The following is a 25,640-nucleotide window of genomic DNA, read 5'->3' as shown; positions in this document are numbered from 1 at the left end:
TATCAGAGAGGCCTTCTTTGCCACTCTAACTAGAAAGAGTACTACTTCAGTCACTCCTCCTTTACTCCGCTTGGTTTTTCTTCTTAAAAAAACGCCCCTCTCAACATACGTTGATTTGTCCTCTCTCTAGAATGTAGATTGCTTGAAAGTGGGATCTTTGTTTTATTCATTGCCGCATCCCAGCCCCTAGAGTACTGCCTGGAACATAGTCTGTTAAATGAGCAGCCCCTGTGACTCAGCTTTCTGTGCCTCTTCACCTCCTTTCTTGACATTTGACCTTGTGATCACTACTTCTGGTCACAGGCCTCTTCTTTCTGCTTATAATGCTCTTGCTCTTCTTTGCCTCGATAATTCCATTAATCCTTCAGGCTTCTACCTAAATGCTGTTTCCTCAGAGATACCTTCTTTGACCATATTCGGTTATAAATTATCTTCCCTTGTTAGACTTTCATGCGCCCTTAGAAGCACTTACCATGTTTGTTTGAATAATTATGTGTTTTGTATTTGTCTCTTTCCTTGACTACAGTAGGGTGGGGATGGGAGCTTCGTCTTGTCCACTGTTCTGTCCCCAGCATCTAGCCCAGAACCTGTTAGGTGGTAGGCACTCAGTATCTGGGAAATGAATGATACTCTTTAATTTGGAAGTCTTGAGCAAATATTTGTATACAGTAAGCCTTTGAATTAAATTATTTTAATATTTAAGGCAAAAATCTTTTCATTCTTCATTACTTTCCTGTGTTTATGGTGTGTGTGTGTGTACATAGGGCCATTTTGTGACATTTAAAGAAATTACTTCTTGCCCTCTCATTTACTTGGTGTTATCTAAATAAATTCTCAATGAATGAATTTAAAAATTCATTTCTCATAAACAGGCATTCAAATCAGCAGAAAAGAAAACGAAACAAACCTTAAAAGAAGTCCAAACAGTTACCTCTATTCAAAAAGCAAGAAAAGTGTACTGGTAAGTGTTCTACCTTTTTAAAATAGAATTTTTATTTTTATCAAAATTATACATGCACATTGTTTAGAAGATCAAGCAGTTCTACAAAGCTTGTTACAAAAACCAGTAGTCCTGCAATTTTTCACCCTTACTCCTGTTGCCTCCTCTCCCAAGGAAACTACTTTGAGCTGTTTCTTTTGGTACATATGAAGGTTCTGTCACCTCGTAAAACAAATTCGGAAGTCTTCCTGTATCAGTTGTCCTTAAAAGTTTGATGGAATTCACCTGTGAAGCCAAATAGTTCTGGAGTTTTCTTTATGGGAAAGTTTTTCATTACAGATTCAAAGTTTTGAAGATTTTGAAGATACAGATTTTCTAGTTTTGGTTAGCAGTGTTTTTCTAAGACCTTGTCTGTTTTGTCTGAGGTTTGAAATGTACTGGCAAAAACTTTATAATATTCTGTTTTTTAACATCCCTGGGATCTTTAATGACCTCTCCCTTTTCATTCATGATAGTTATTATTTGTACCTTCTCTTCTTGATTAGCCTGACCAGAGGATTTTCAGTTGTATTAATATCTTTAAAGAACTAGTGTTTTGACTGTTATTCTCCTCTGTTATATATGTGCTCTCTATTTTATTTTCGTTTTTCTACTTTTCTTTGGGATTCATTTGCAGTTCCCCTTCTGATTCCTTGAGGTGGAAGCTTAGTTCGTTGATTTTTCTCCAGCCTCTTTTCTCAAATATGTATTCAAGGCAGTAAATTTCCCTCTAAGCCTGGCTTTAACTGCATCTAAAAAGCTTTCTGTAGTATTTTCATTATCTTTTACATCAAGATATGTTCTGATTTCCATTGTGATTTCTTTACTCATGCATTATTTAGAATGTATGTTTGTTAATTTCCAAACATATGGGACTTTTCTGGTTATTTATTGTTGTTACTGATTTCTAGTTTAATTTGCATAATGGTCAGAGATGGTATTCTGAATTATCTCAATCCTTTGACATTTGTTGTTGAAACTTGCATTATGGCCCAGTCTATTTATGATCAACTATATTTATGAAAATGTTTCATGAGCGTTCTGCAGTTGTTGACTACATTTCTCTAAACATCAGTTTGGTCCCATTTATTAATCATATTGTTCAGATCTTTGGCATCTTTACTAATTCTTTTTTTAGCTATTTTTTTCTCAGTTACTGGGAGAGGTGTGTTAAATACCTCATAATTGTGGTTTTGTCAGTTTCTCCTTTTATTTCTGCCAATTTTTGCCATATATATGAGAGTAAGTAGTTAAGTGATACAAATATAGAACTGTTATATCTTCCTGGTGAATTGAGCCTTTTATTAACTTCAATGAAATACCCTTTTAACTTACAACCATTTTTTCCTTCTGTGTGAGATATTAAAACTACTCAGCTTTTTTTTGGTTAGTGTTTGTATGGTATATCTTTTTCCATTATCATATTTCAACCTTAGTGTATCCTTATATTTTAAAGGAGTATGTATATCATTTTTGTTTTCCAGTCTGACAGCCTTTGCATTTTACCTGGAGAATTGACTGCATTTACTTTTAATGTAATTTCTGATACATTTGGGTTTAAACCTACCCATCTTGCTATTTGCTATCTGTTTGTCTGATTTGTTCTGTGTTTTTTGTCTTCCTTATTGCCATCTTTTGAATGGTTAATTGGGGTTTCTTTTTCTTTTTTTGCCCGTTGGTTATGCATTCCTCCTTGGATGATTACAAAATACATCCTTGATTCATCTTTCTCATTCTCTTTGTTCTTGTGGGTTTATCTCTTTTACAAATGTCTTTACCATCAAAAGGGAAGTGGTTAAATATAGTACATCCATTCAGCAATGAAGAAGATATATTTTTAAGTGAAAAAAGAAGGCAGTATGCAGAACGGTGTGTGTTGTGTCTAAAGAAGAGAAAAGGTTTAGAGTACGCATTTTATTTTAGTTTTTGTATGTGTAAAGAAACTCTGGAGAAGGATACACAAGAAGCTAATCTCAGTGGCTCCCTGTTTGGTAGTGCTGGTGGGAACTGAAGCGGGAGGCAGGAGCTCTCACGATGCCTTTTTATATAATTAAAAAAATTTTTGAACCATGTATTTGTATTAATCAAAATCAGATTCGAAAATAGGAATAAAATTCTTTTGCTATTGTATTTGGGGGAAGTGGGGATATGAGGGAGTTTAGTTTAATGCCTGTGTTCAATCTATCGTCTTTAACTGTAAGTTTTTAAATTTTAGATTAAATCATAAAAAGATGATCTTGGTAGTCATATGTAATATAGCAAATATTTATGTTCATCTCTCTTGCATGTCATTTCTAAATGTCGTACAGATACACTCTTTACTTTTTATCGTGGTGGTACATATTAATCATGAAAACCCAGATTACCTTGTCTCTTGAGAAAAGTGATAATTTTACACTTCTGAAGGCAATTTTTGTTTTTTTGTATAAAAAAAGAAAGAATATCATACATGTAAAGATTCAATTGATTAATTGAGGACAGAATGGGAAAACAACTTTTCTTTCTTACCAGAGGTCCCAAAGCCTATCCAGTACCCTGACTAAAAGAAAGCTAAACCTAGGGGCCACGTGACATTTTATGCTTTTTGCCTTAGGCAATTCATTATTATAAGTTATCCTCAAATTTAAGGCTAGCTATATGAGAGGGAGATAAGGAGAGAATGTACTTTTTTAAAACACAGAATTTAGTTCCTTTCTCTAACACTGTCTTAAGAATTACCCTAGAGCAATTTGTATTACAAGCTTTCCATAAAATTCAGCTTGATGCTTTAGGATATTAAATCATCCATTTGTCTTAACCTACAAAACAGGACAGCTTCCTGTTTTGTTTTCAAAAAGAGTGTGAATTCAGGCAACCATAAAGGCAAAGAAATGTTAACTTTTTTTCTTTCAATTTGGTAGGTTTGAGAAATTTCTGTGGTTCATTAGCTCAGAGAACTATCTAATTATAGGTGGACGAGATCAGCAACAGAATGAAATAATTGTGAAAAGATACTTGACACCAGGTAGGTAAGATTAAAATTCTAAAGAATTTTCTCTTAAATAATTGCATCAGTTATCTCAAGATTAGCTGTAGATTTTCATCTTTCACTCTTTTGTTTGACTCATTTAATTGGTAGAAAGAGTTTGATGCTTAATGGTTTAAGGTTCATTGAATATGTGCTTTGACACTTCTCATTTTAAGTGAGTACTCCTAAGGTAGTAATGCTGAGCTAATCTGTGGTACTGGACTTTTGATTTTCTACTACATTAACAGAATAGCTCTCAGTCCTCCAAAGTCATTGTAGCTCAAGGTTTTAAGAGCTTAATTTTTCAGCCCCGAAGTTTATAACCTTTTTTCACATTTAGAACCAGGACTTAAGCCCTGTGGTGTAAGGTTTATCACTTTTATTTGTTTGCTGATAACTACCGCCTCACTGTGGCTGAACCCCCAGTGTGAGTATTAGAAATCAACAAGCAGTATCAGAGCTAATCTGATGTCCACGGAGGATCCTGAGCCAGGAAGGAAAGCACAGGGATTAGGTTGCATGGTGCCCAGGGTGTGGTCTTTGTCTTCTCTAACTTGTTCATTGTGAGCTGAGCCTGTCATGAAGCAGTATGGGTTTTGCTCTTCTTTGAGTTTCAAATCGCAGACGAACTGTCCATAGCAAGCAATGGCTGCTTGTTTTACCTCCTAGGAACCATGCACTTTCCTTTTCCTGGTTGACCATTCACTCCTGCATTCATCTCATTCATTGCTATCACACACTTAGAATAAAACTGCAAGTCCTCATCGTGACTTACAAGGCTACCTGCTTCTACAGCCTCACCTCTCTCCCATTAGTCTGGCCACCTGACTTCTCCTTATACATGGCAAACATCCACAGTCCTCAGAACCTTTGTACTTGCTAGGATGACTCATCTGCTCCATGTGTCTCTCACCCTCCCGCAGGCTAGCCTGGGCTTGCTTGCATGGTAACTCAGCAAGTTTCTGAGAAAAAGAAGAAGCACAGTAGGCCTCTCAAGGCTTAGGCTGGGAACTAGTACTTAGTCACATCTGCCACATTCTACTGGCCAAAGCAGGTCACGGGGCAGACCCAGATTCGAGGGTTGAAGAAGTGGACTCCACCTCTTGATGGGAGAAGCTTCAAGGTCACAGAGCAGAGAGATGTGGAAATTTGACCATTTTTGTAATCTACCATATTAACATTGCTTTCCTTTATGAGGAGGCCTATGAGAAGTTTCTCAGGGCTGGAAGATGGATTTTTCTTTATATGCCCTATCCCTTCTGAATTTTGAACCCATTAAACAATAAATAAATAATTTCAACTAAAAGAAAGAAAGAAAGAAACAGGAATTAAAGTATTATTTCTTTGTTTTTAAGGGGACATTTATGTACATGCTGATCTTCATGGGGCTACTAGCTGTGTAATTAAGAATCCAACAGGTAATATATTCCTATTATTCAAAACTTTAATTCTTTTCTTTAAAATGCTTTTAACATAACTATAAGACAAAAATTGTTATTAGAGATAAAGGACACTTCATAATGATAAAAGGGTCAATCCATCAATAAGATATAACAGTTATAAACATATATGCACCCAACAACTGAGCTCTAGAATACACAAAGTGAGATCTGACAGAATTGAATGGAGAAATAGACAATTCAGCAATAACAGTTCAAGACTTAAACACCTAACTTTCAGTCATGGATAGAATAACTAGATACAAGATCCACAAGAGAATAGATATGAACAACACTATAAGTTAACTAGGTCTAACACGTATCTTTAGTACACTCCACTACCTAACAATAGTAGATTACTCATTCTTTGCAGTTGCACATGGAATGTTCTCCAGGATAGACCATATGATGATAGTCTATAAAACAAGTCTCAATGAATTTAAAAGTACTGTAATCATACAGAGTAAGTTTTCTGACCGTAATGGAGTGACATTAGAAGCCACTAATAAAAGAAAATTTGGGGCGCTGGCCGCGTGGCCCAGTGGTTAAGTTCGCGCACTCCACTGCAGGTGGCCCAGTGTTTCGTTGGTTCGAACATGGACATGCCACTGCTCATCAAGCCACGCTGAGGCAGCGTCCCACATGCCACAACTAGAAGGACCCACAACAAAGAATGTGCAACCATGTACTGGGGGGGCTTTGGGGAGAAAAGGGAAAAAAAAAAGAAAACTTAAAAAAAAAAATTTGGGAAATTTACAAACGTGTGGAAATTGAACAATATACTCATAAATAACCAGTGGATCAAAGAGGAAGTCACAGGATGGTTAGAAAATACTTTGAGATGAATGAAATCAAAACATAATATATCACAATTTAGGAGAGGAAGCTAAAACTGCCTAGAGAGAAATTTGTAGCTGTAATGCCTAAAATAAAAGACAGGAAAGATCTCAAGTCAGTAACAAAACTGTACACGTTAAGATCTAGAAAAAAATGAGCCAGCCCAGGTGGCCTAGTGGTTAAGTTTGGTGCGCTCTGCTTCACCCCCCCCGAGCTTGGTTCCCAGGCATGGACCTACACCACTTGTCAGTGGCAATGCTATGGTGGCAACCCACATACAAAATAGAGGAAGATTGGCAACAGATGTTAGCTCAGGACAAATCTTCCTCAGGGGAAAAAAAAAAGATAAAAGCCGCATTGGGAAAGGAAAGAAATAATAGATTCGAATGGAAATAAGTGAAACAGAGAATAGAAAGACAAAAGAGAAAATCAACAAAGCCAAAGTTGGTTTTTTGAAAAGATTGACAAAATTGATAACCCTTTAGCTAGACTGACCAAAAAAGTAAAAGAGAAGATTCAAAATCCTAAAATCAAGAATGGATATGCCACAACTAGAAGGACCTGCAGCTAAGATATACAACTATGTACTAGGGGGGATTTGGGGAGATAAAGCAGAAAAAAAAAGAATGGAAGAGAGGACACATTACTACCAACTTTATGGAAATCAGAGGGATTATAAGAGAATGTTATGTACAATTGTATGGCAATAAATTAGATAACCTAGATGAAATGGACAAATTCCTAGAAAGACACAAACTACCAAAACTGACTCAAGTTGAAATAGAAGATCAAAGCAAACCTATAACAAGTAAAGAGATTGAATTAGTAATAAAAAGTCTGCTCACAAAGAACATCTCTGATCCAGACAGCTTCACTGGTGAATTCTACCAAACTTTTAAAGAAGATTGAAGACCATCCTTCACAAACTCTTCCAAAAAAATAGAAGAGATGAGACTACTTTCTAACTCATTGTGCAAGGCCAATGTTACCCTAATAACAAAACCAGACAAAGATATCACAAGAAAAGAAAACTACAGATCAATATCACTTATGACTATAGAAACTAAAATCCTCAACAAAATATTGGGAAACTGAATCCAGCAGCATATTAAAAAGATTAAACATCATGACAAAGTGGAATTTATCCCAAAAATGCAGGGTTGGTTTCACATATGAAAATTAATCAATGTAATATGGTGTATTAATAAAGGACAGAACCACATGATCATCTCGCTGATGCAGAAAAAGCCTTTGGCAATAATCCAACAGCCATTTGTGATAAACACGCTCAACAAACTAGGAATAGAAGGGAACTTCCTCAAGTTGGTAAAGAACATCTATGAAAACCCACAGCTAACAATCCTACTTAATGGTGAAAGACTGAAAGCTTTCCCCCTAAGATCAGGCACAGGATAAGCGTGTCTGTTCTTGCCACTTCTATTCAACATTTTATGGAAGTTCCAAGTGTGCCATCAGGCAATAAAAAGAAATTTAAAAATAGCCAACTTGGTAAGGAACGAGTAAAACTATCTGTTTGCAGATGACATGATGTTACATATTTAAAACCATAAGGAATCCACCAAAAGTTATTAGTTAGTAACAAAGTCAGCAATGTCTAGGATACAAATTTAATATACAAAAGTCAGTTTTTGTTTTGTTTTTGTTTTTCTTTTGGTGAGGAAGATTGGCCCTGAGCTAACATCTATTTTTTGTATGTGGGATGCCACCACAGCATGGCTTGATGAATGGTATGTAAGATCCACTTCCAGGATCTGCACAAACCTTGGGCTGCCAAAATGGAGCATGCAAACTTAACCCCTACACCATGGGGCCAGCCCAGGTTAAACTTTTATACACTAGCAATGAGCAGTAGTAAAAGGAAATTATAAAACATACATTTATAATAGCACTAAAATGAATGAAATACTTAGGAATAAGTTTACCAAAAAGAAATGAGAGACATACACCCCAAACTACAAAACATTGTTGAAAGAAATTAAAGAAGATCTAAATAAGTGGAAAGACGTTCAGTGTTTATGGATTGAAAGTCTGAGTATTGTTCTGATGGCAATATTAATCTACAGATTTGATGCAATCCCTCTCAAAATTCCAGCTGCCTTTTTTTACAGAGATGGACAAGCTGATCCTAAAATTCATACGGAAATGCAAAGGACCCAGTTAAGCCAAATCATTCTTTTTCTTTTCTTTTTTTTTTTTGAGGAAGATTAGCCCTGACCTAACTACTGCCAGTCCTCCTCTTTTTGCTGAGGAAGCCTGGCCCTGAGCTAACATGCGTGCCAATCTTCCTCTACTTTCTATGTGGGACGCCTACCACAGCATGGCGTGCCAAGCGGTGCCATGTCCACACCCGGGATCCGAACCGGCAAACCCCAAGCTGCCAAGACTCGAAATGTGTGCACTTAACCACTGCGCCACCGGGCCAGCCCCAAGCCGAATCATTCTTGAAAACGAAGAAGAAAATTAGAGGACTCATACTTCCTGATTCCAAAACCTCCTACAAAGCAACAGTAATCAAGACAGTGTGGTATTGGCATGAGGATGGACAGATAGATCAATGAAAAGAAGTGAGATTCCTTGTTTATAGTCAGTTGATTTTCAGCAGGAGTGCCAAGGCCATTCAAGGGGGATAGAATAATCTTTTAAACAAATGGTGCTGGGACAACTAATATCCATGTGTAAAAGAATGAAGTTAGACCTCTACTTCACACCGTTTACAAAAATTAAATGCATCAAAGACCTAAACCTAAAGGCAAAAACTATAAAACTGTTAGAAGAAACTAAGGCATAAATCTTCATAATCTTGGATCAAGAAGTCATTTCTTAGGTATGACGCCAAAAGCATAAGCAACCAAAGAAAAACAGATAAATTGAACTTAAAATTAAAAACCTTAATTCAAAGGACACTATCAAGAAAGTGAAAAGATAACTCACAGAATGTGAGAAAGTGTTTGCAAATCATTTATCTGATTAAGGACCAGTATCTGAAGAACACTTAATACTCAACATAGAAAGGCAAAGAAAGCAATTTAAAAATGAGCAAAGGATTCAAATAGACATTTCTCCAAAGATAGACAAATGGCTAACAAGCGCATGATAAGATGCTGAGCGTCATTTGTCATAGGGAAGTGCAAATCAAAACCACAGTGAGATACCACTTTACATCCACTAGAATGGTTACAATGAAAAAAAACAGAGAATAAATGGTGGTGAGGATATGGAGAGATTAGAACCCTTACATGCAGGTGCTATAGAAAATAGTTTGGCAGTTCCTCAAAAATTTACCATGTGACCCAGCAATTCCACTTCTAGATATATACCCAAGACAACTGAAAACATATGTCCACACAAAACTCACTGACAAATATTCAGAGCAGCATTATTTACAATAGCCAAGAAATAGAAACAACCCATATGTCCATCAATTGAATAAACAAAATAGGGTATATCCATATAACGGCATATTATTCAGAAATGAAGTACTGATGCGTGTTCTAACGTAGATGAACCTTGAAGGCATTATGCTAAGTGAAAGAAGCCAGACACAAAATTTTATTTATATGAGATTCCAAAATAGGCAAATCCATAGAGATAGAAAGATTAGTGATTGCCAGGGCCTGGGAAAATGGAGAGTGACTGTTAATGAATACAGGATTTCTTTTGGGAATACTGAAAACATTCTAGATAGTGGTAATGGTTGCATAGCTTCATGAATATATTAAAAACACTGAATGGTACACTTTTAAAAGGGTGAGTTCTATGGTATGTGAATTATATCTCAAAAAATACTTGAATCTAACTGTAGGGACATATTATTAACATGCTCTACATTTTGATGATTTAGGCAATCTATAGTAATTTTAGAAGTCTTCAAACTTTAAATAGATCTTTCTAAATTATCCTTTCTGGAATGAAGCTAGAATTATTGATAGAAGTGAGGATATTTTTTCGGTGACTTCTTGTATTTTCTTAGACCATTTAAAAGCCTCCTGTGTAAATAACATTTTTAATAAAACAGTAACTTTTTGTAATATTGAAATAAAAATGCGGTATTAGTGTTTAAGATAGAAGAGGATTGAACCTGTCATGCTGCATGTGACTTTCATGTGTTGCTCTGTAGAAGGGCTGAACTTGGTACTGAAGGTGGTGGTGTTGTTATTATAGGAGAAGCGATCCCACCTCGGACCTTGACTGAAGCTGGCACAATGGCACTTTGCTACAGTGCTGCTTGGGATGCACGAGTTATCACTAGTGCTTGGTGGGTGTACCATCATCAGGTAATAGGGGCTGTGGTCCTTTTTCTTAATTTATTAAGAGCTACTGGGTACCAAATTTTGGGGGTATAGAAGTGAAGAAGGCAGACAAAATACCTACCTTGATGGAGCTGACATTTTGGTGATGGAGAAAATACATACATAATGTCAGGTAACAAGCCCTGTAAAGATTTTTTTCTTAAAGCAGAGTAAGACCATAGAGAGTGAGAGGGGCTACCATTTTGAATAAAGTGTCAGGGAAGGTAAGATTTGAGCAGAGACCTAAATAAAGAGAGTGATCCATGTGATTATATGGGATAAAGAGTGTTCCAGTTGTGACCGGCACACTGACCTAAAAGGTCTTTCTCCTGTTCGTCTTTGTTGGGATTTTCTGAATTATCTTTGCCCATTCCAGAAAAGTAGGTACATCTGGTAGATTTTATTCACTTGGTTTTAGTAACTGTCCTCCTTTGTGGTTAATCTCTTTGATGCTGCTTCATTCCATATTTGACTTCACGTTGCTATTGACTTTACATTTTCAAAATTAGAATTGATAACAGTATACTTTTACAAAGTCCTAAAGCTTATACAGAAAGATAAAAAGAGTTCAATGCCATTATCCTGCCTTAGATTTAGTTTTATTTTATATCTATTTATGTTCATTAGTTTCTGCTATGCTGTGATGCTGTGTTTTTAGGAAATTAATATCACTTCTGGGATTATATTTTCTACCTTACTAGTGTTATAAAAGTGGCTTTAATTCTTTTATGAATAGGTTTTTGTAGGATGAAATTTAGTGTTCTTTTAATCCCTCTGTGTAACTATGACTGTTAAAGATACTCTCAGATTTGGGAGTTTCACAGATTTATAAAATTTTTAAATATTGTGGAATTATCTTGCTTACTCCCTATTTTACCAAATTAGATTATATTTTTAAAAACCTGTTATCTTTATTTCCTAAAATGAAAAGTTATTATCCCCCCAAAATTTATCTTGTAAAAGGATTTTTAAATAAAATTTTACTAAATATAAATATAGTTTGATTTTAGTAAATATAGCTTTATGATAAGCTTATTAAACTATCCATTTTTCCTCATTATTTCTCACACTAGAGGAAATGTGTGGACCAGTTCTGACTCTAGTCCATGGCATTTGAAAATTATTGACGTAGTATATCCTCCATTATTTCTTTTCTTTGTTAATGCTTAAGGGCTGTCTATCATTGAAGAGATATCTGTTCCTTCATTGTTGAGAATTTTTGCTAAATTATAAACTTTTCAGGACATAGTGCTATTTACTTGAATGTGACTTTACTTTCTCTAGTGAAAATTAAGAAACCCTATTTCTTAAGAAAAGAGTATAATGTATTGTGTTCTTCAGGTGTCTAAAACAGCACCAACTGGAGAATATTTGACAACAGGAAGCTTCATGATAAGAGGTAATGACTTGTCAGTGGATTATGGAGACAGGTTTGAAGACCATCTACTAATATTCTCAGAACAGAAATTAATTATTCTGATTTCCTATATAAAGTCTGTTAAGAAATAAAGAAAATTTTGCCCTGGTATGGCAAATTTAGCATTTGTCATGTCCTCTCCGTATATATTTTTATTGATGAGAATGTACTTTCACATAAAGTTGTAAGGAAGGGTAAGTATAGCATGACCTTTTTTCTAAAAATAGATTATTGAGAGTCTGACTAATCCAAAAGATGAGAACATCCATATTTTTTATTTCTTAATTCCTGTCCCTTTACATAGTGCCAAATTCTGTAAATGGGAAATGTTGCTTCAGGACAAAGAAAAGACAAAAGAGGTGTGACCACTGGTGTCAGATATCTTGCATAAAATAGAGAAAACAGATTTTTAAAACATTTGTGTACATTATCTTTTGTAGGAAAAAAGAATTTCCTTCCTCCTTCATATCTAATGATGGGGTTTAGCTTCCTCTTTAAGGTACTCTTCAGCTACATTGTTTGTTTGTTTTTCTGATTTTCATTAATCTTACCTAAAGTTCCATCAATGAGAAAGAATTGTTTCCATAGGTAGATGAGTCTTGTGTTTGGAGACATCGGGGTGAACGGAAAGTCAGAGTGCAGGATGAAGACATGGAGACACTGGCCAGCTGCACAAGTGACCTCATCTCAGAAGAAATGGAACAACTAGGTAGTTTACAGATTTTAATAAAGAGTTTATAATGTTCTGTTGTCCAGTTTGCTTCTAAATTCTTACTTAGAAGATCCTATCTCCTTTGGGATAATTGAAATTTCAAAAAAGACACTTGCTGTCAATTTTACTGAATTTGGTTTTTGGAAATGTTAATTATACTTATTCTAGTGAATCAAAGTGTTTAATTGGATGTGTAACTAATATACTTGAGTATATGTTTATATAGTAAAGCTTCATTTTTTTTAATTTAAAAAAGTTTTTTTTTATTTTTTATTTTTATTTATTTATTTTTTTTTTGAGGAAGATTAGCCCTGAGCTAACATCTGCCGCCAATCCTCCTCTTTTTGCTGAGGAAGACTGGCCCTGAGCTAACATCTGTGCCCATCTTCCTCTACTTTATATGTGGGACGCCTGCCACAGCATGGCTTGCCAAGCGGTGCCATGTCTGCACCTGGGATCCGAACCGGCGAAGCCTGGGCCGCCGAAGCAGAATGTGTGAACTTAACCACTGCGCCACGGGGCCGGCCCCAAGTTTCAGCATTTAATGAGTAATATATAAATGTGTTTAACAGAGATAGATTCAAATATATATGAATGAACATTTACTTTTGGCTTAAGGAGTTAAAAATGATACAAAGATGAGTTGATAACAAGTGCAGTTTCTTATAAGAGAATTTAGCTTGATTTAATAATATATTTGCTTCATAGAGAGCACTTATCGTTGCTGGAATAAATTTACTTCCTGCCTAATGGAACTAGGGAATGTACGCCCTCTAAATTATTTTTATAGTTATTCTTCTAAGGTCATTCCTTTTTAGGAGTAATATTGCACTGTTTCATTTAGGACTACTATTATACTACAAGATTCTGTTTCTTCGTATTTTCACCATGATCCTGACACTGTTAAGTACTTTATTTACTTTTTTTTTTGGATTGGCACCTGAGCTAACATCTGTTGCAAATCTTTTTTTTTTCTTTTCTTCTTCTTCTCCCCAAAGGCCCTCAGTACATAGTTGTATATTCTAGTTGTGAGTGCCTCTGGTTGTGCTATGTGGGACACCGCCTCAGCATGGCCTGATGAGTGGTGCCACCCCTGCACCCAGAATCCGAACCCATGAAACCCTGGGCTGCTGAAGCGGAGCATGTGAACTTAACCACTCAGCCATGGCGCAGCCCCTATTTACATTATTTTTTATTAAATTCTCACAATCATTCTTGTCAGATGGGTAGTGGTATCTCATTTTATAGGTGAGGCAAGTAAACCATATTATTCCACTAGCCAGTGTTCATTTTGCAAACCTATGAACACCTTCTCTGTGCCATTATATTTCATGTATTATTTCAATTCTTGTGCAAATTATAATAAAAGCAGCAGAATTTGTAGAACTTCTGTTGTCCTCCTTTTTGGAAATACCTAACAAAGACAGGTTATAGTTTTCATTGTAGAAATGGCTGCACTCTCCAAGAAATTTATTGTGGCAAAGGATGTTGGTTTCATTCAAACCAATTCATGATACAGAGTATCCTTTGGGGATGATCAGGCATTTTTCTGTTGATCTTCTGGAAAGACAGGAAGTAAATAGAATATGTTTATGAAGTTTTCAAGGAAATCATCTAGCTCTATTGTGGGGGTGGCACACTGACTTTCCTTACGGTAATTCTTCAGATGGAGGTGACAGTAGCAGTGAAGATGATAAGGAGGAATTACAGGAAACTCCTGTGCAAGTGGAAGTCGTGACTCAGGTTGACCAAGAGGATATTACTGTTCAGAGTGGTGGAGATGAGCTAAATGAAGAAGGAATTCAGGAAGAGAGCTCTGAAGACGAAGGAGAATCTGAAGAGGTGCTGAAAGATCAGGACCCTGTGGGTGAGGTGAAGGATGATGGGGGAGACGCGTTCAGTTACCCCGATACCACCATTGACCTATCCCACCTGCAACCTCAAAGGTAATTAAAAACCATGATTTGAAGTTTTATGAAGAGTTAAAGGTAATACTTAACAAAGATAATGCCAAGATTGACTTTGGTGCTTTTACCCTCCACTGTCTTATTATCTTTTCACCATTTGACTGGTAGGGAGATCTCTCTAAAGAATTCTCAGGACCCAGGGTAGAAAAATACAGTAAATATAAAAGTGGCCAAACTGGGTCAAAATAGAAACAAGTAAATGGTTATAAATGCTAATAATATAAGAAAGGAGATTCCCTTAAAAAAAAGAATAAGGAGTGTTAGTCTTGAATGTCTTACTGATCACCAAGTAATTAGTGCCCTAGTTACAAAAGCATTATCACTGAAGTAAGAATGGCTTAGGAGTCAGACCACAGTTGATTCTCAGGATATGTCCTTGCGCAAGTTGCTCTGTGTCTGAGCTTCAGTTTCCTTCTTGGTGACAATGGAATGGTAGCCCCTTTGTAGGGTTTTGGTGAAGATGATATGCATGTAAAGCCTCTGGCTGTACCTGGCACACAGGAGGTGTTCAGTACACGTCAGCTGTGTAAGAATATATTTAAAAGGGTGAGGAGATGAGCTATCTGACTGTATTTTTTCTAATTTTACCAAATTTGAGAATTTGTAGGATTGCCAGTAATTAAGCATATAGGTGAATGTTTTTGGACTTTGTAAATGAGTGCCCTTGCAGGCTACAGGACTTCTCTTTCTGTTTGTTTGCATAGGTCCCTCCAGAAATTGGCTTCAAAAGAGGAAGCTTCTAATCTGGTAAGCTATTTTCAAAGTTCTGTGAAGAACATCATGTCTTTCTCAATGAGTAATTTTCTACCTTTTAATTTTACTTTTTGAAGAATTAATAGTAGTGATGTTATTTGTGTTTGCTTGTTTTTTTGTTTTAATTTTAATAGAGTGACAGTAAATTACAAAGCCGGAGACATTTGTCAGCCAAGGAAAGAAGGTAAACATACTTGTTTTATCTAACTGAAAAGCATGTTGTTCTGTTTTTTTTAATTGACAATTCAGTTATGACAGATCACTTGGCTGTTCCTAAAAACTCCCTTATTAAAATGACCAAGATTTAGCATAAATCTTTAGTTTTTAATATTCAATTCTAGTAGGATTTTCTGTGTTAGGGCCCTAATCTGTCACTACAATCAGTGAGCTAGGTCAAGTAACACGAGACAAACCTATTATTACATAAATATGTGCAATAATGATTGCAGTGTATTAAATAGGCTGCTTCTGCGATAATATTGGCAGGAATAAACAGGAATAGTTGAAACATTAATTAAGAAAGTTTTATGTAAGAGGGAAGACTTGGGTTTTTTTTAAATATAGCAGGTCTTGGGAGGCAAATAGAAAGGGATGACTGAGACAGGTGGTATAGGGTGAAAAGATGAAAACTAGTCAGGCACGCCAGGACGCCCTAGATTGGAATGACAGTAAACCCTTTTGTTTGACAAAGATAATCATTAAACAGAGAGACTCTGAAAACATGGCACTGTACTAGGTACTGCATATACAACGAGGCAAAAACAAAGTTTGTGCCTTCAAGAAGCTTTTGAGTCTTGGATTCAGGAAATAGCTGTAAATCTGTACATGGTGTTCTCTGAAAATGAGTAAGAAAATGCTGTGAGTTCTGGCGTTTGGGGAAATACCATCAGAAGTATATCCTGAAGATATATTAGGACTTAGGTAAATGGAGGTAGGAAGGTCAGAGACTCCAAGGAGAATTGGCGTGAACTAAAGGGGGCAGTTTTGGAAGTAATATGGCAGTGCTTGGGGGAAATGATAAAGAGACTAAGGGGAAAGGAGGAGAAAGGTCATGTCTGTGAACTGTTAGATGGTAAGATCGGTGGAATGAATTTGGACCAAAAGTGGAGAACTTAGAATGACAAGCTAAGTATTTTGGACTTTATCCTGAAAGTGATGTGAGGAGGACTTTGGGAAGATTTTGAGTGGGAATGTGACAGGCAAACAGTTAGGGAAGACACATGATGGAGAGACACTGGAGGGAGTCTGGGTGGGAAGTGACGAGCACCTGGACTAGGGCAGTGGCCTTGGGAATCAGAGACTGCGCATGAATAGTATCACAGCCGCAGAAGTTCCCCTTCCTCCTTCGTGTGTTCACCTTTTTAATCCACTTGTTTATTCAACTAACCAACCGACAAATGTTTATTGAATACCTAAGATCTGCTAAGGCCGTGTAGGTACAAAGACAGCAAATCTCACTGCCTGGCCAACAAGGTGTTGAGGGACTGAATGTGGCTGCTGAGTGAGGATAAGTCAGGGGCACAGTGGTCAGCCTGGATGACAGAGAGAATGATAACCCATGAGAGAAAAGTTGTCAGCTTTCTCCTGTGTGATGATTTGTGCTTCTTTGTATAGTATAACCTGGTGACTATCAAGGTAAGCAGAAACCTTGATTTTTTTATATACTGTACATGTTCCCCTCCCCATGTAATTTTTTTAGGGCATTAAGACTGAAATTCTAAGAATCAGACATTTCTGTTTCATTTATATTTAGGGAAATGAAGAAGAAAAAGCTTCCAAGTGACCCAGGGGATTTAGAAGTGATAGAGGGAAAAGACAAAGAAAAAGAAAATGCCCTACACGTTGAAACTCATCAGAACACAAGCAAAAATGTCCCAGCTGTTCAGCCAATGAAGCGAGGACAAAAGGTAATAAAACTTTGGGGTGAACTGTTAATGACAGTACTATATGGTTCACAAATGAAGTTGTGAGGTTCCGCTTAAATTTTTATCAAGTTTTCAGTGAAACAGAAGATATAGGCAAGATTTCCTTTGACTGAAAATTAGTTGAAAAGATTCACTGTGGGGAACACAGAGTTCACTGTTCTGTGTTCCTTTGAGATCATCTAGAGAGAAGCTCCCAGGAATAGGAGACTGTGATTGCCAGAGACACTTGGCCAGTAAGTGGCCGTGCTGGTCCTTATTGATAATTTGACTTAGTAGTTTCTTTTTCAATTATTAATGCAATTTTGGTTAGAGTTCTTATATATTTTATCAAAGATGTTTGGTGAAGGAAGAGGTAGTGGATCTAGAATATGTATATTTTAAAATGTTGTAGAAGTGTGAAAGAGAGGATTGTGAGCTAATGTATCAGTGTATCTCCATAAAAGTTAAATTCCTCTGAAATCTTAACAGAAGTCATGTTTTAAGATCTTTCTTCCATCAATAGTGATCACAATTTCCTGTGTTTTTCCAGTGGGCCTCAAATAAATGGACATACTACAGATATGGAAGGGAAGAACATGAGTTCTCCCCATAATAATATGTAAATTCAACATGACTTTAATCAGAATTGAGACTTTAACTTGATAAAGTAATTCTAAAGTTCATTTGAAAGAGTAAATACTACAGAATAGCTAAGGAAATCTTGAAAAAGAAGATTGAGGGGGATTTCCCTACTAGTAGTAAAACATTTAATGTTAGAATTGTTAAATTAGTATGGTTTTGGGGCCAGCCCCATGGCTGAGTGGTTAAGTTCACGCTCTCTGCTTCGGCACCCCAGGGTTTCGCCGGTTCGGATCCTGGGTGTGGACATGGCACTGCTCATCAGGCCACATTGAGGCGGCGTCCCACATGCTACAACTAGAAGGACCCATAACTAAAATATACCACTATGTACTGGGGGGATTTTGGGAGAAAAAGTAGAAAAAATAAATAAATAAAATAGTATGATTTTAACATAGGGATAGCCAGTTAGAAAAGTGAAACAGAATAAAATCTAGACAAAGGACCATTAACTGTATATTTAAAAATTTTGTATGTTACACATTGTTTGGGAAGGTATGAATTATTCAAAATTAGTGACTAGTCATGTTAAAAAATACTAAATTCCAGGGGCTGGCCCCGTGGCCGAGTGGTTAAGCTCGCGCACTCCGCTGCAGGCGGCCCAGTGTTTCGTTAGTTCGAATCCTGGGCGCGGACATGGCACTGCTCATCAGACCACGCTGAGGCAGCGTCCCACATGCCACAACTAGAAGAACCCACAACGAAGAATACACAACTATGTACCGGGGGGCTTTGGGGAGAAAAAGGAAAAAATAAAATCTTAAAAAAAAAAAAAGAAAATACTAAATTCCAGATGGAGAAAAGAACTGTCAATAAAATTGAAAGAGAAATGGCAAATGTGGAAAAAACAAAAGTGATGAAAGAAATGCTTCTGTAAACAAGGGGAGTTTTTCATCAGTTGGATTAATAGATGATGTGTGTTCAATCGCTCAGTAAGTGTTTGAGTCTACACCATGGGAACCCCATCAAGAGTCCTAACAGTGCATTTACCCTTTGACTAAGCAATTCCACATCTGGGGATTTATCCTAAAAGACATCATGTGTGTGCAGTAAGGATATTCATCAAGTTGATATTTATAATAGCAAAAAAACTGAAAATTATCTTAAATGTCCAACAATATGATGTAACAATAAATAATATGGTGCATTTATACAATGAAATATTCAGCAGACAATTTAAGTTCTAAGGCAAATCCTCATGGAATTTTTATTAAAATACATTGAATTTTTAGATTATTCTGTGGAGAACTGTCATCTTTACCACATTGCGTCTTCCTGTCCATGAATGTAAGAATATTTTACATTCTTCAGTAAAGATATGTTTTCCCGTAGAGTCTTAGCCATCTTATCTATTCCTACTTAAAATTTTTCTTACATTTTGTAAATGGTATATTTTTAAAACTTTCACTTCCTGCTTATTAGTTGCTGGTATGTGGGAAGACAATTTCCATATATTGATCTAGTATATGCAGTCTCCTTTTTTTTGAGGAAGATTAGCCCTGAGCTAATATGTGTTGTCAATTTTCCTCTTTTTGCTGAGGAAGACTGGCCCTGAGCTAACATCTTTGCCCATCTTCCTCCACTTTATATGTGGGACGCCTGCCACAGCATGGGTTGATAAGCAGTGCATAGGTCTGCACCTGGGATCCAAACTGGCAAACCCCGGCCCGATGGAGCAGAGTGAGTGAACTTAAGCACTGTGCCAACAGGCCAGCCTGTAATAGGCAATCTTATTGAATATTTATTTTAATATTCATCTATAGGCAGTCATATTGCCTGCAAATAATAGCTTTTCTTTCTTCTAATCCTAATATCTGTTATTTTTCTCATGTTTTTTTGCACTGGCTCAAACATCAGTACTGTGTTGCATGGAAATAATAATGGTGTACATCTTTGTTAATTACATCAAAGGAACTATTTCTAAGATTTTTATCATTATGAGATGTTTCCTGTGGGTTGTTGGTAGATATCCTTTCTGAAGGGTTATCTTTAATAATGATGAGTTAAATTATATTGAAACCTTTTTCTGCATCTATTATTTTTCTCCCTTAATCAGTTAATGTGGTAAATTACTTGAGAAAATCTATCAAACTGGCCTGCATTCCTTCATACTGCCCTTGCCTGGTTTTGGTGTCTAGGTTACACCTGCTTCACAAAATAAGTTTGGAACTTTCCCCTTTTTCTGTTCTCTAGAACTTTGTATAAAATGAAGATTGTCCCTTGGAATTTGATAGCATTTGCTAAGAAAACTGAGCCTGATATCTTGGTTTTTGTGGGTAGGTTTTTAAGTACTAATTAAATTTCTTCAGCAATTATAAGCCCATTCAGGTTTTCTGTTTCATTGAAGTTGGCTTTCCTAAGTTATATTTTCCAAGAAACTGTTCTTTTCATTGAGTTTTCCATTTCTTGGTTCAATTTATTATTAGTAGTGTTCATTTTACTCTGAATATTTTTTTCAGGTATAATGTACATATAGTAAAATGCACAAATCTTACATGTTTATGTGCACACATGCCTGTAAAACCACCACCCAGATCAGGACACTCAAACCCTTCCAGTACTCCACAAGGCTCACTCTTGCCCCTTTCTAAATAGTATCCCCACGAGAAAAAAAACGTTATTCTGACTTTAATCACTGTAGATTATTTTGCCTGTTCTTGAACTTTATATAAAAGTAATCATATGGTGTACATACTCTTTTGTCTGGCATCTGTCACTCAGCATTGTGTGCAAGCCACCCATGCTGTTGTGTGTAGCAGTAGTTCGTTTGCGTGGTTAAATAGCATTCCATTGTATGACTCTGCCACAAGTGATCTGTCTGCTGTATTGTCAGTAGACGGTCTCAGACCTGTCGTTTAGGTCCACACGTATGTGTTCCTGTCGTGTATAAGTAGGAGTGGAATTGCTGGGTTAGAGCGGACCTGCTGTGTTTGGCGTTAGTAGATAGTTCCAAACAGTTTTCCGTGGTACTTGTACTAACTTCTCGCCGAGCAATGGATCAAGGTTCTAGTTGTCCCTCATCCTAACATTTCGTGTTGTCAGGGTTTAGTCATTCAATTGTGTAGATACTGAAGTCTTATTTGGCTTTAATTTGCATGTCCCTGATGACTAATGATATTGAGCACTTTTTCATGTTTATTAGACCTTTGAATATCCTCTTCGTGAAGCGCCCATTTTAAAAACTGAGTTGTGCAGCTTTCCCATTGATGTATAGGAGTTCTTTGAAATCCTGAATACAAGTCTTTTCTTGGATATATGTATTACAAATACTTTTCACATCTTAAGCCCTGCTTTTCTCACTTTTGTAATAGTGTATTTTAATGAGCAGCACTTGTTCATTTTAATGAAGTCTGATTTATCAATCTTGTCTTTAATAGTGTCTTTTTGTGTCCTATTTAAAGAAATCTTTAAAAGTTTAGAAATTTGTCATCTGGGCCCCAGCTAAGACTAATCAGGACATAAATCTTTGGAGGTGAGGCCCAGATGTCTGTAGTTTTAAAAACGACTAGGGTGATTTGGGTGTGTAGCCAGGGTTTGGTTGATAAATTCAAAGTCTTACCAGCCTCTGCAGTAAGCACCCAGCTTAGCTTTGCTGCTTTGTTTCCTGTTCCCCCTCTGCATGCAAATCTCGACTTCACCAAATGTGATGACTTGCTGTAGCTATTCTGTCTTGTCTTTACCTCATATAACCTTGCTTTTCCTAGATTCCCAGATACTATACAACTTACTTCTTTGAAGATTAACTTTTAAGTTTCGCTTTATTTCTTCCCCACAGTTCTTGTTCAAGGTGAAAGAAATGTCTTTCTCTAAATTATCTTAGAAATAATTTGTTTGTGTTTAGAATATGTTGCATTAATTTATCCTTACTCTTGTATGTGTCGTCTTTTTCCACCAGATGATAAAATTCCTTGAGGCTGAGGACCATGTTTATCCATCTTTTTAGCCTCCATTGTTTATTATAATGGCACCTCGCTCAATAAGCATTTTTGACAGAATTAAAACACCTTTTCTTTACAAATATTTGTTAAAATTTTTTTACTGCTGAATTCTTCCAACCAAAATCTTTTGACATTTGTAGAGTAAGATGAAAAAAATGAAGGAAAAATACAAAGACCAAGATGAAGAAGAACGTGAACTCATCATGAAATTGCTGGGGGTGAGTAACATCTAAAACATTTTCTTCTTTTGCTTTACAAGGAACATCCAAACCACTGCCTGTCACATGCAAGGCATTCAATACATTTCTGTTAAAATAGTGACAATATGGACAACATTAACTCTTTTCCTCTATGCCTTAAAGTCTGCGGGTTCAAACAAAGAAGAAAAAGGAAAGAAGGGGAAGAAAGGAAAAACAAAGGATGAACCAGTGAAGAAACAGCCCCAGAAACCTAGAAGTGGACCACGGGTTTCAGACAGCATAAAGAAAGAAACTCCATCCCTTGCAGTTGTAACTCATGAGTTACAAGACTTGGCTGTAGATGATCCACATGATGACAAGGTATGGCTACCACTCATGTGGGCTTTTTGCTTCTTAATTAGGGGGACGAACCATCCCAGGGGTCCCAGGGCATGGGACTTAGAGTACTAAAACCAGGATGAATAGTAACCCTATTTTTAATGGGAAGTCATCTTAGAAATACACCTTAAAAGACTAGAATTGCAGTATATGACCATAAAAATGGTGGTGTTGCTAGCTGATAAAAAGTTTATCACAGGGGCTGGCCTGGTGGTGCAGCAGTTAAGTCCACACGTTCCGCTTCGTAGGCTCGGGCTTCACCGGTTCAGATCTTGGGTGCAGACCTACGCACCGCTTATCAAGCCATGCTGTGGCAGGCATCCCACATATAAAGTAGAGGAAGATGAGCACGGATGTTAGCTCAGAGCCAGTCTTCCTCAACAAAAAGAGGAAAATTGACAACAGATATTATTAGCTCAGGGCTAATCTTCCTCAAAATCAAAAAAAAGTTTATCGCAAGCCTTTAGAAAATAATCAATTTTATGGAGAGGTTTTATTTGATTCTGGTGGGAACTGACTTTGCTAAAATAAGACAGATAATTGAGATTGTCTTGAAAATGAGAGGAAAATAAATCTGCACTTCTCTGGGTTTTTCTATAGTAGTATATGCTATATTATCTTGCATAATGTTGAAAGTGGCTACTCAGTTAAAGTGCCAGCTGCCCTGGTTGCAAAACCAATGAGAAGTTAACATTTTTTCCAGTTAAGATGGTTGCCTGATTGTTCTATCAACTGAATACAACAAGCCCAGCCTTAAGTATATCTTCTTGTAGGAATATATACATCTTCTTGAAATTCTGAGCAAAAGATTGTTTTATAAATTTGTAGAATATCTTTGATTGAGCCTGTGTTTTTATTTATGACAGTTAAAGCTTTGGTTGTAATGGCATGCCCTGTTTGGTGCAGGTGATGCTTATAGGGATTCTAAATGTATTACTGTTTTCTTTTTTTTTCTGCTGAACAGTGTTGTTTGTTAATATTAAAATTCATTTTGGTCTTCAAATTTTTACACTATTATTATATTGCTAATTTATTCCATAAACCCTAGACTCATAAATATTCATTAGAGGTGTTAATTCTGAACATGCTTTCACAGGTTATCTCCACATAGATTTTTTAATGTGAGTAAAGTAAACAATATTAAGCTTGTCTTAATATGTGAAGAATTTATCCTAAAACTGTTGAACAGAGACTGAAAAGTAAAAGTTCTGTTCACCAGGATTCTCCATTTCCTTTCCCCCGGCAAATATATCAAGCTTAGTTGCCATTTAAATTGTCCTTAGAACATTCACTGCTTTAGCATGTGCTCTCTGCGAAAGTCTTGTCTTTTTTAAACTTCAGAGAATAGTCCTTTTTCTCTGAGAATGGCATTGTTTTCTGAAATATTAAGACACAAATCAGTTGACTGAGAGTCTCAGAGTCCTTCTCCTGTGGGTTAGATGTAACAGTCTCGTTACATCACTGTTTCTTTCTCCTCATAGTTTTAATGGTGTGGAATTTCAATTTAAGTTGTAGCTGACTTAAAATTTTCTGTTTGGAGCAGGAAGAGCAAGACCTGGATCAACAGGGAAATGAGGTATGACACTGTATTGGGCTCCCACTGTGGCACTCTGACTGCAGTCAAGTCTCCAGAGTATTTGACACACAACTTCTAACTGATTAAAACTTAAAAGGCTAAGATAAGACTCCAAGCTCCAGAGTCTAACATTCTGGGTGTGGATCACAACTTTGCTAGATATAACTACAACCTTGGAAACATTGATCTTTGTGCCTCAGTTTCCTCATCTGAACAGTGGGGGTAGTAATTGTCCTACCAGGAGAGAGCTGTTTTGAGAGCTAGGTTAAGATATGTAAAGCATTTAGACAAGTTCATGGTGCATAGTAAACACTCTACTTCAGCACCAAGCATTTTGTCCTGAATCTCAATTTCCTCAAATTGTTAAATAAATATAGGCAATCTTGTTGGCAGCCCACCAAATGGGAACTCTAAGAAGCCCAAGGATTTCTCCTTAAGAACAGGCAAGAGACAGCTGTTGTAGCCTAGAATTTCTCAACTTCGGCACTATTAACATTTTGGGACAGATAATTCTTTGTTGAGGGGAGCTGTCCCATCCCTGGCCTCCACCCACTAGAGGCCAGTAGCCCTCTATTCCCTACCCCCACAAGTTGTGACAACCAGATATCGCTGCCCAGTGTTGGGGGCAAAATCTGCCTGATCGAGAACCAATGGTCTAGCCAAAGTATCAGTCCCATTTCCATGCAGTGGATGTAAATCTCTTTGTTGTCATTATTGTGCATCATTTTAATCCACAGTAGTTTTCTCCAACTCGAGTAATATCCAACATGTTATTTCTCCCTTAAATTTATCTCCAGTATCATTTTGAAAATCGTTCTCATTTCTCACTATGCCAGGCAAAAATTACTGGTAGTGAAGATTGTGTCTTTAAACACAATTGGTCTTAAACTCTCTTTGGAGCTGTAAAGCAGAGTTAAGACTGTATGTCTATCAGCAAAGGATAAAAGTTAAGTTGAGATATTAATATGATAGTGTTTTAGAGTTTTGGTTTTTTTTAGGACTGGTATAAATGACTTTTCTAATGGTTTTTCTCTTCCCTTTTTAGGAAAATCTGTTTGACTCTTTGACAGGACAGCCACATCCTGAAGATGTTCTACTGTTTGCCGTTCCGATATGTGCCCCTTATGCCACCATGACGAACTATAAGTAAGTCATCATTAGTTTACTCAAAGCAGCTGACACAACAGCAACTTATGAATTGTTTTATCATCTCTATTTAGTAACACATGCAAATCTTTTTTTAAAGATACAAAGTGAAACTTACTCCTGGAGTTCAGAAAAAGGGAAAAGGTATTTAAAATCTTTTCTGAATTATTATTTTAAACATTTCTTGACGGAATAGAAGTAGATCTTTTTATTTTTCTATTTACAGCTGCAAAAACAGCCTTGAACAGTTTCATGCATTCCAAAGAAGCAACGGCAAGAGAAAAAGACTTATTTCGCAGCGTAAAGGTAAAGTATTCCTCCAGAACTCTTTGGAGATTGGTGGTGCAATTAAAAATCTTAGCAGTTACAATTTTCTGTTTTTTTCCTGCTTTATGTAGTAAATGGAAGCTCTAGGTATTGTTTGGTTGTCTTATTAGA

At 36.5% G+C, this 25,640-nt stretch overlaps 1 protein-coding gene across 1 annotated transcript in view; it reads left to right on the top strand.

Moving 5' to 3' along the window:
• Nucleotides 1–25,640, top strand: part of NEMF (nuclear export mediator factor) — a 55,301-nt gene that overhangs the window by 26,284 nt on the left and 3,377 nt on the right. The window contains exons 16-32 of the mRNA XM_044765598.2: nt 873–961; nt 3,880–3,983; nt 5,342–5,404; nt 10,445–10,557; nt 11,914–11,971; nt 12,430–12,488; nt 12,578–12,698; nt 14,368–14,647; nt 15,373–15,415; nt 15,556–15,605; nt 17,175–17,328; nt 22,043–22,120; nt 22,265–22,462; nt 24,024–24,056; nt 25,102–25,202; nt 25,303–25,346; nt 25,429–25,508. Coding sequence (XP_044621533.1) covers nt 873–961; nt 3,880–3,983; nt 5,342–5,404; nt 10,445–10,557; nt 11,914–11,971; nt 12,430–12,488; nt 12,578–12,698; nt 14,368–14,647; nt 15,373–15,415; nt 15,556–15,605; nt 17,175–17,328; nt 22,043–22,120; nt 22,265–22,462; nt 24,024–24,056; nt 25,102–25,202; nt 25,303–25,346; nt 25,429–25,508 — 1,668 coding nt within the window. The remainder of the gene's footprint in view (nt 1–872; nt 962–3,879; nt 3,984–5,341; nt 5,405–10,444; nt 10,558–11,913; nt 11,972–12,429; nt 12,489–12,577; nt 12,699–14,367; nt 14,648–15,372; nt 15,416–15,555; nt 15,606–17,174; nt 17,329–22,042; nt 22,121–22,264; nt 22,463–24,023; nt 24,057–25,101; nt 25,203–25,302; nt 25,347–25,428; nt 25,509–25,640) is intronic.

The sequence above is a fragment of the Equus asinus genome, chromosome 2 (assembly GCF_041296235.1).
Source record: "Equus asinus isolate D_3611 breed Donkey chromosome 2, EquAss-T2T_v2, whole genome shotgun sequence".
Classification (NCBI taxonomy): Eukaryota; Metazoa; Chordata; class Mammalia; order Perissodactyla; family Equidae; genus Equus; species Equus asinus.
Note: the sequence above shows the minus strand (reverse complement) of the source record. Positions and strands in the feature narration are given on the sequence as shown.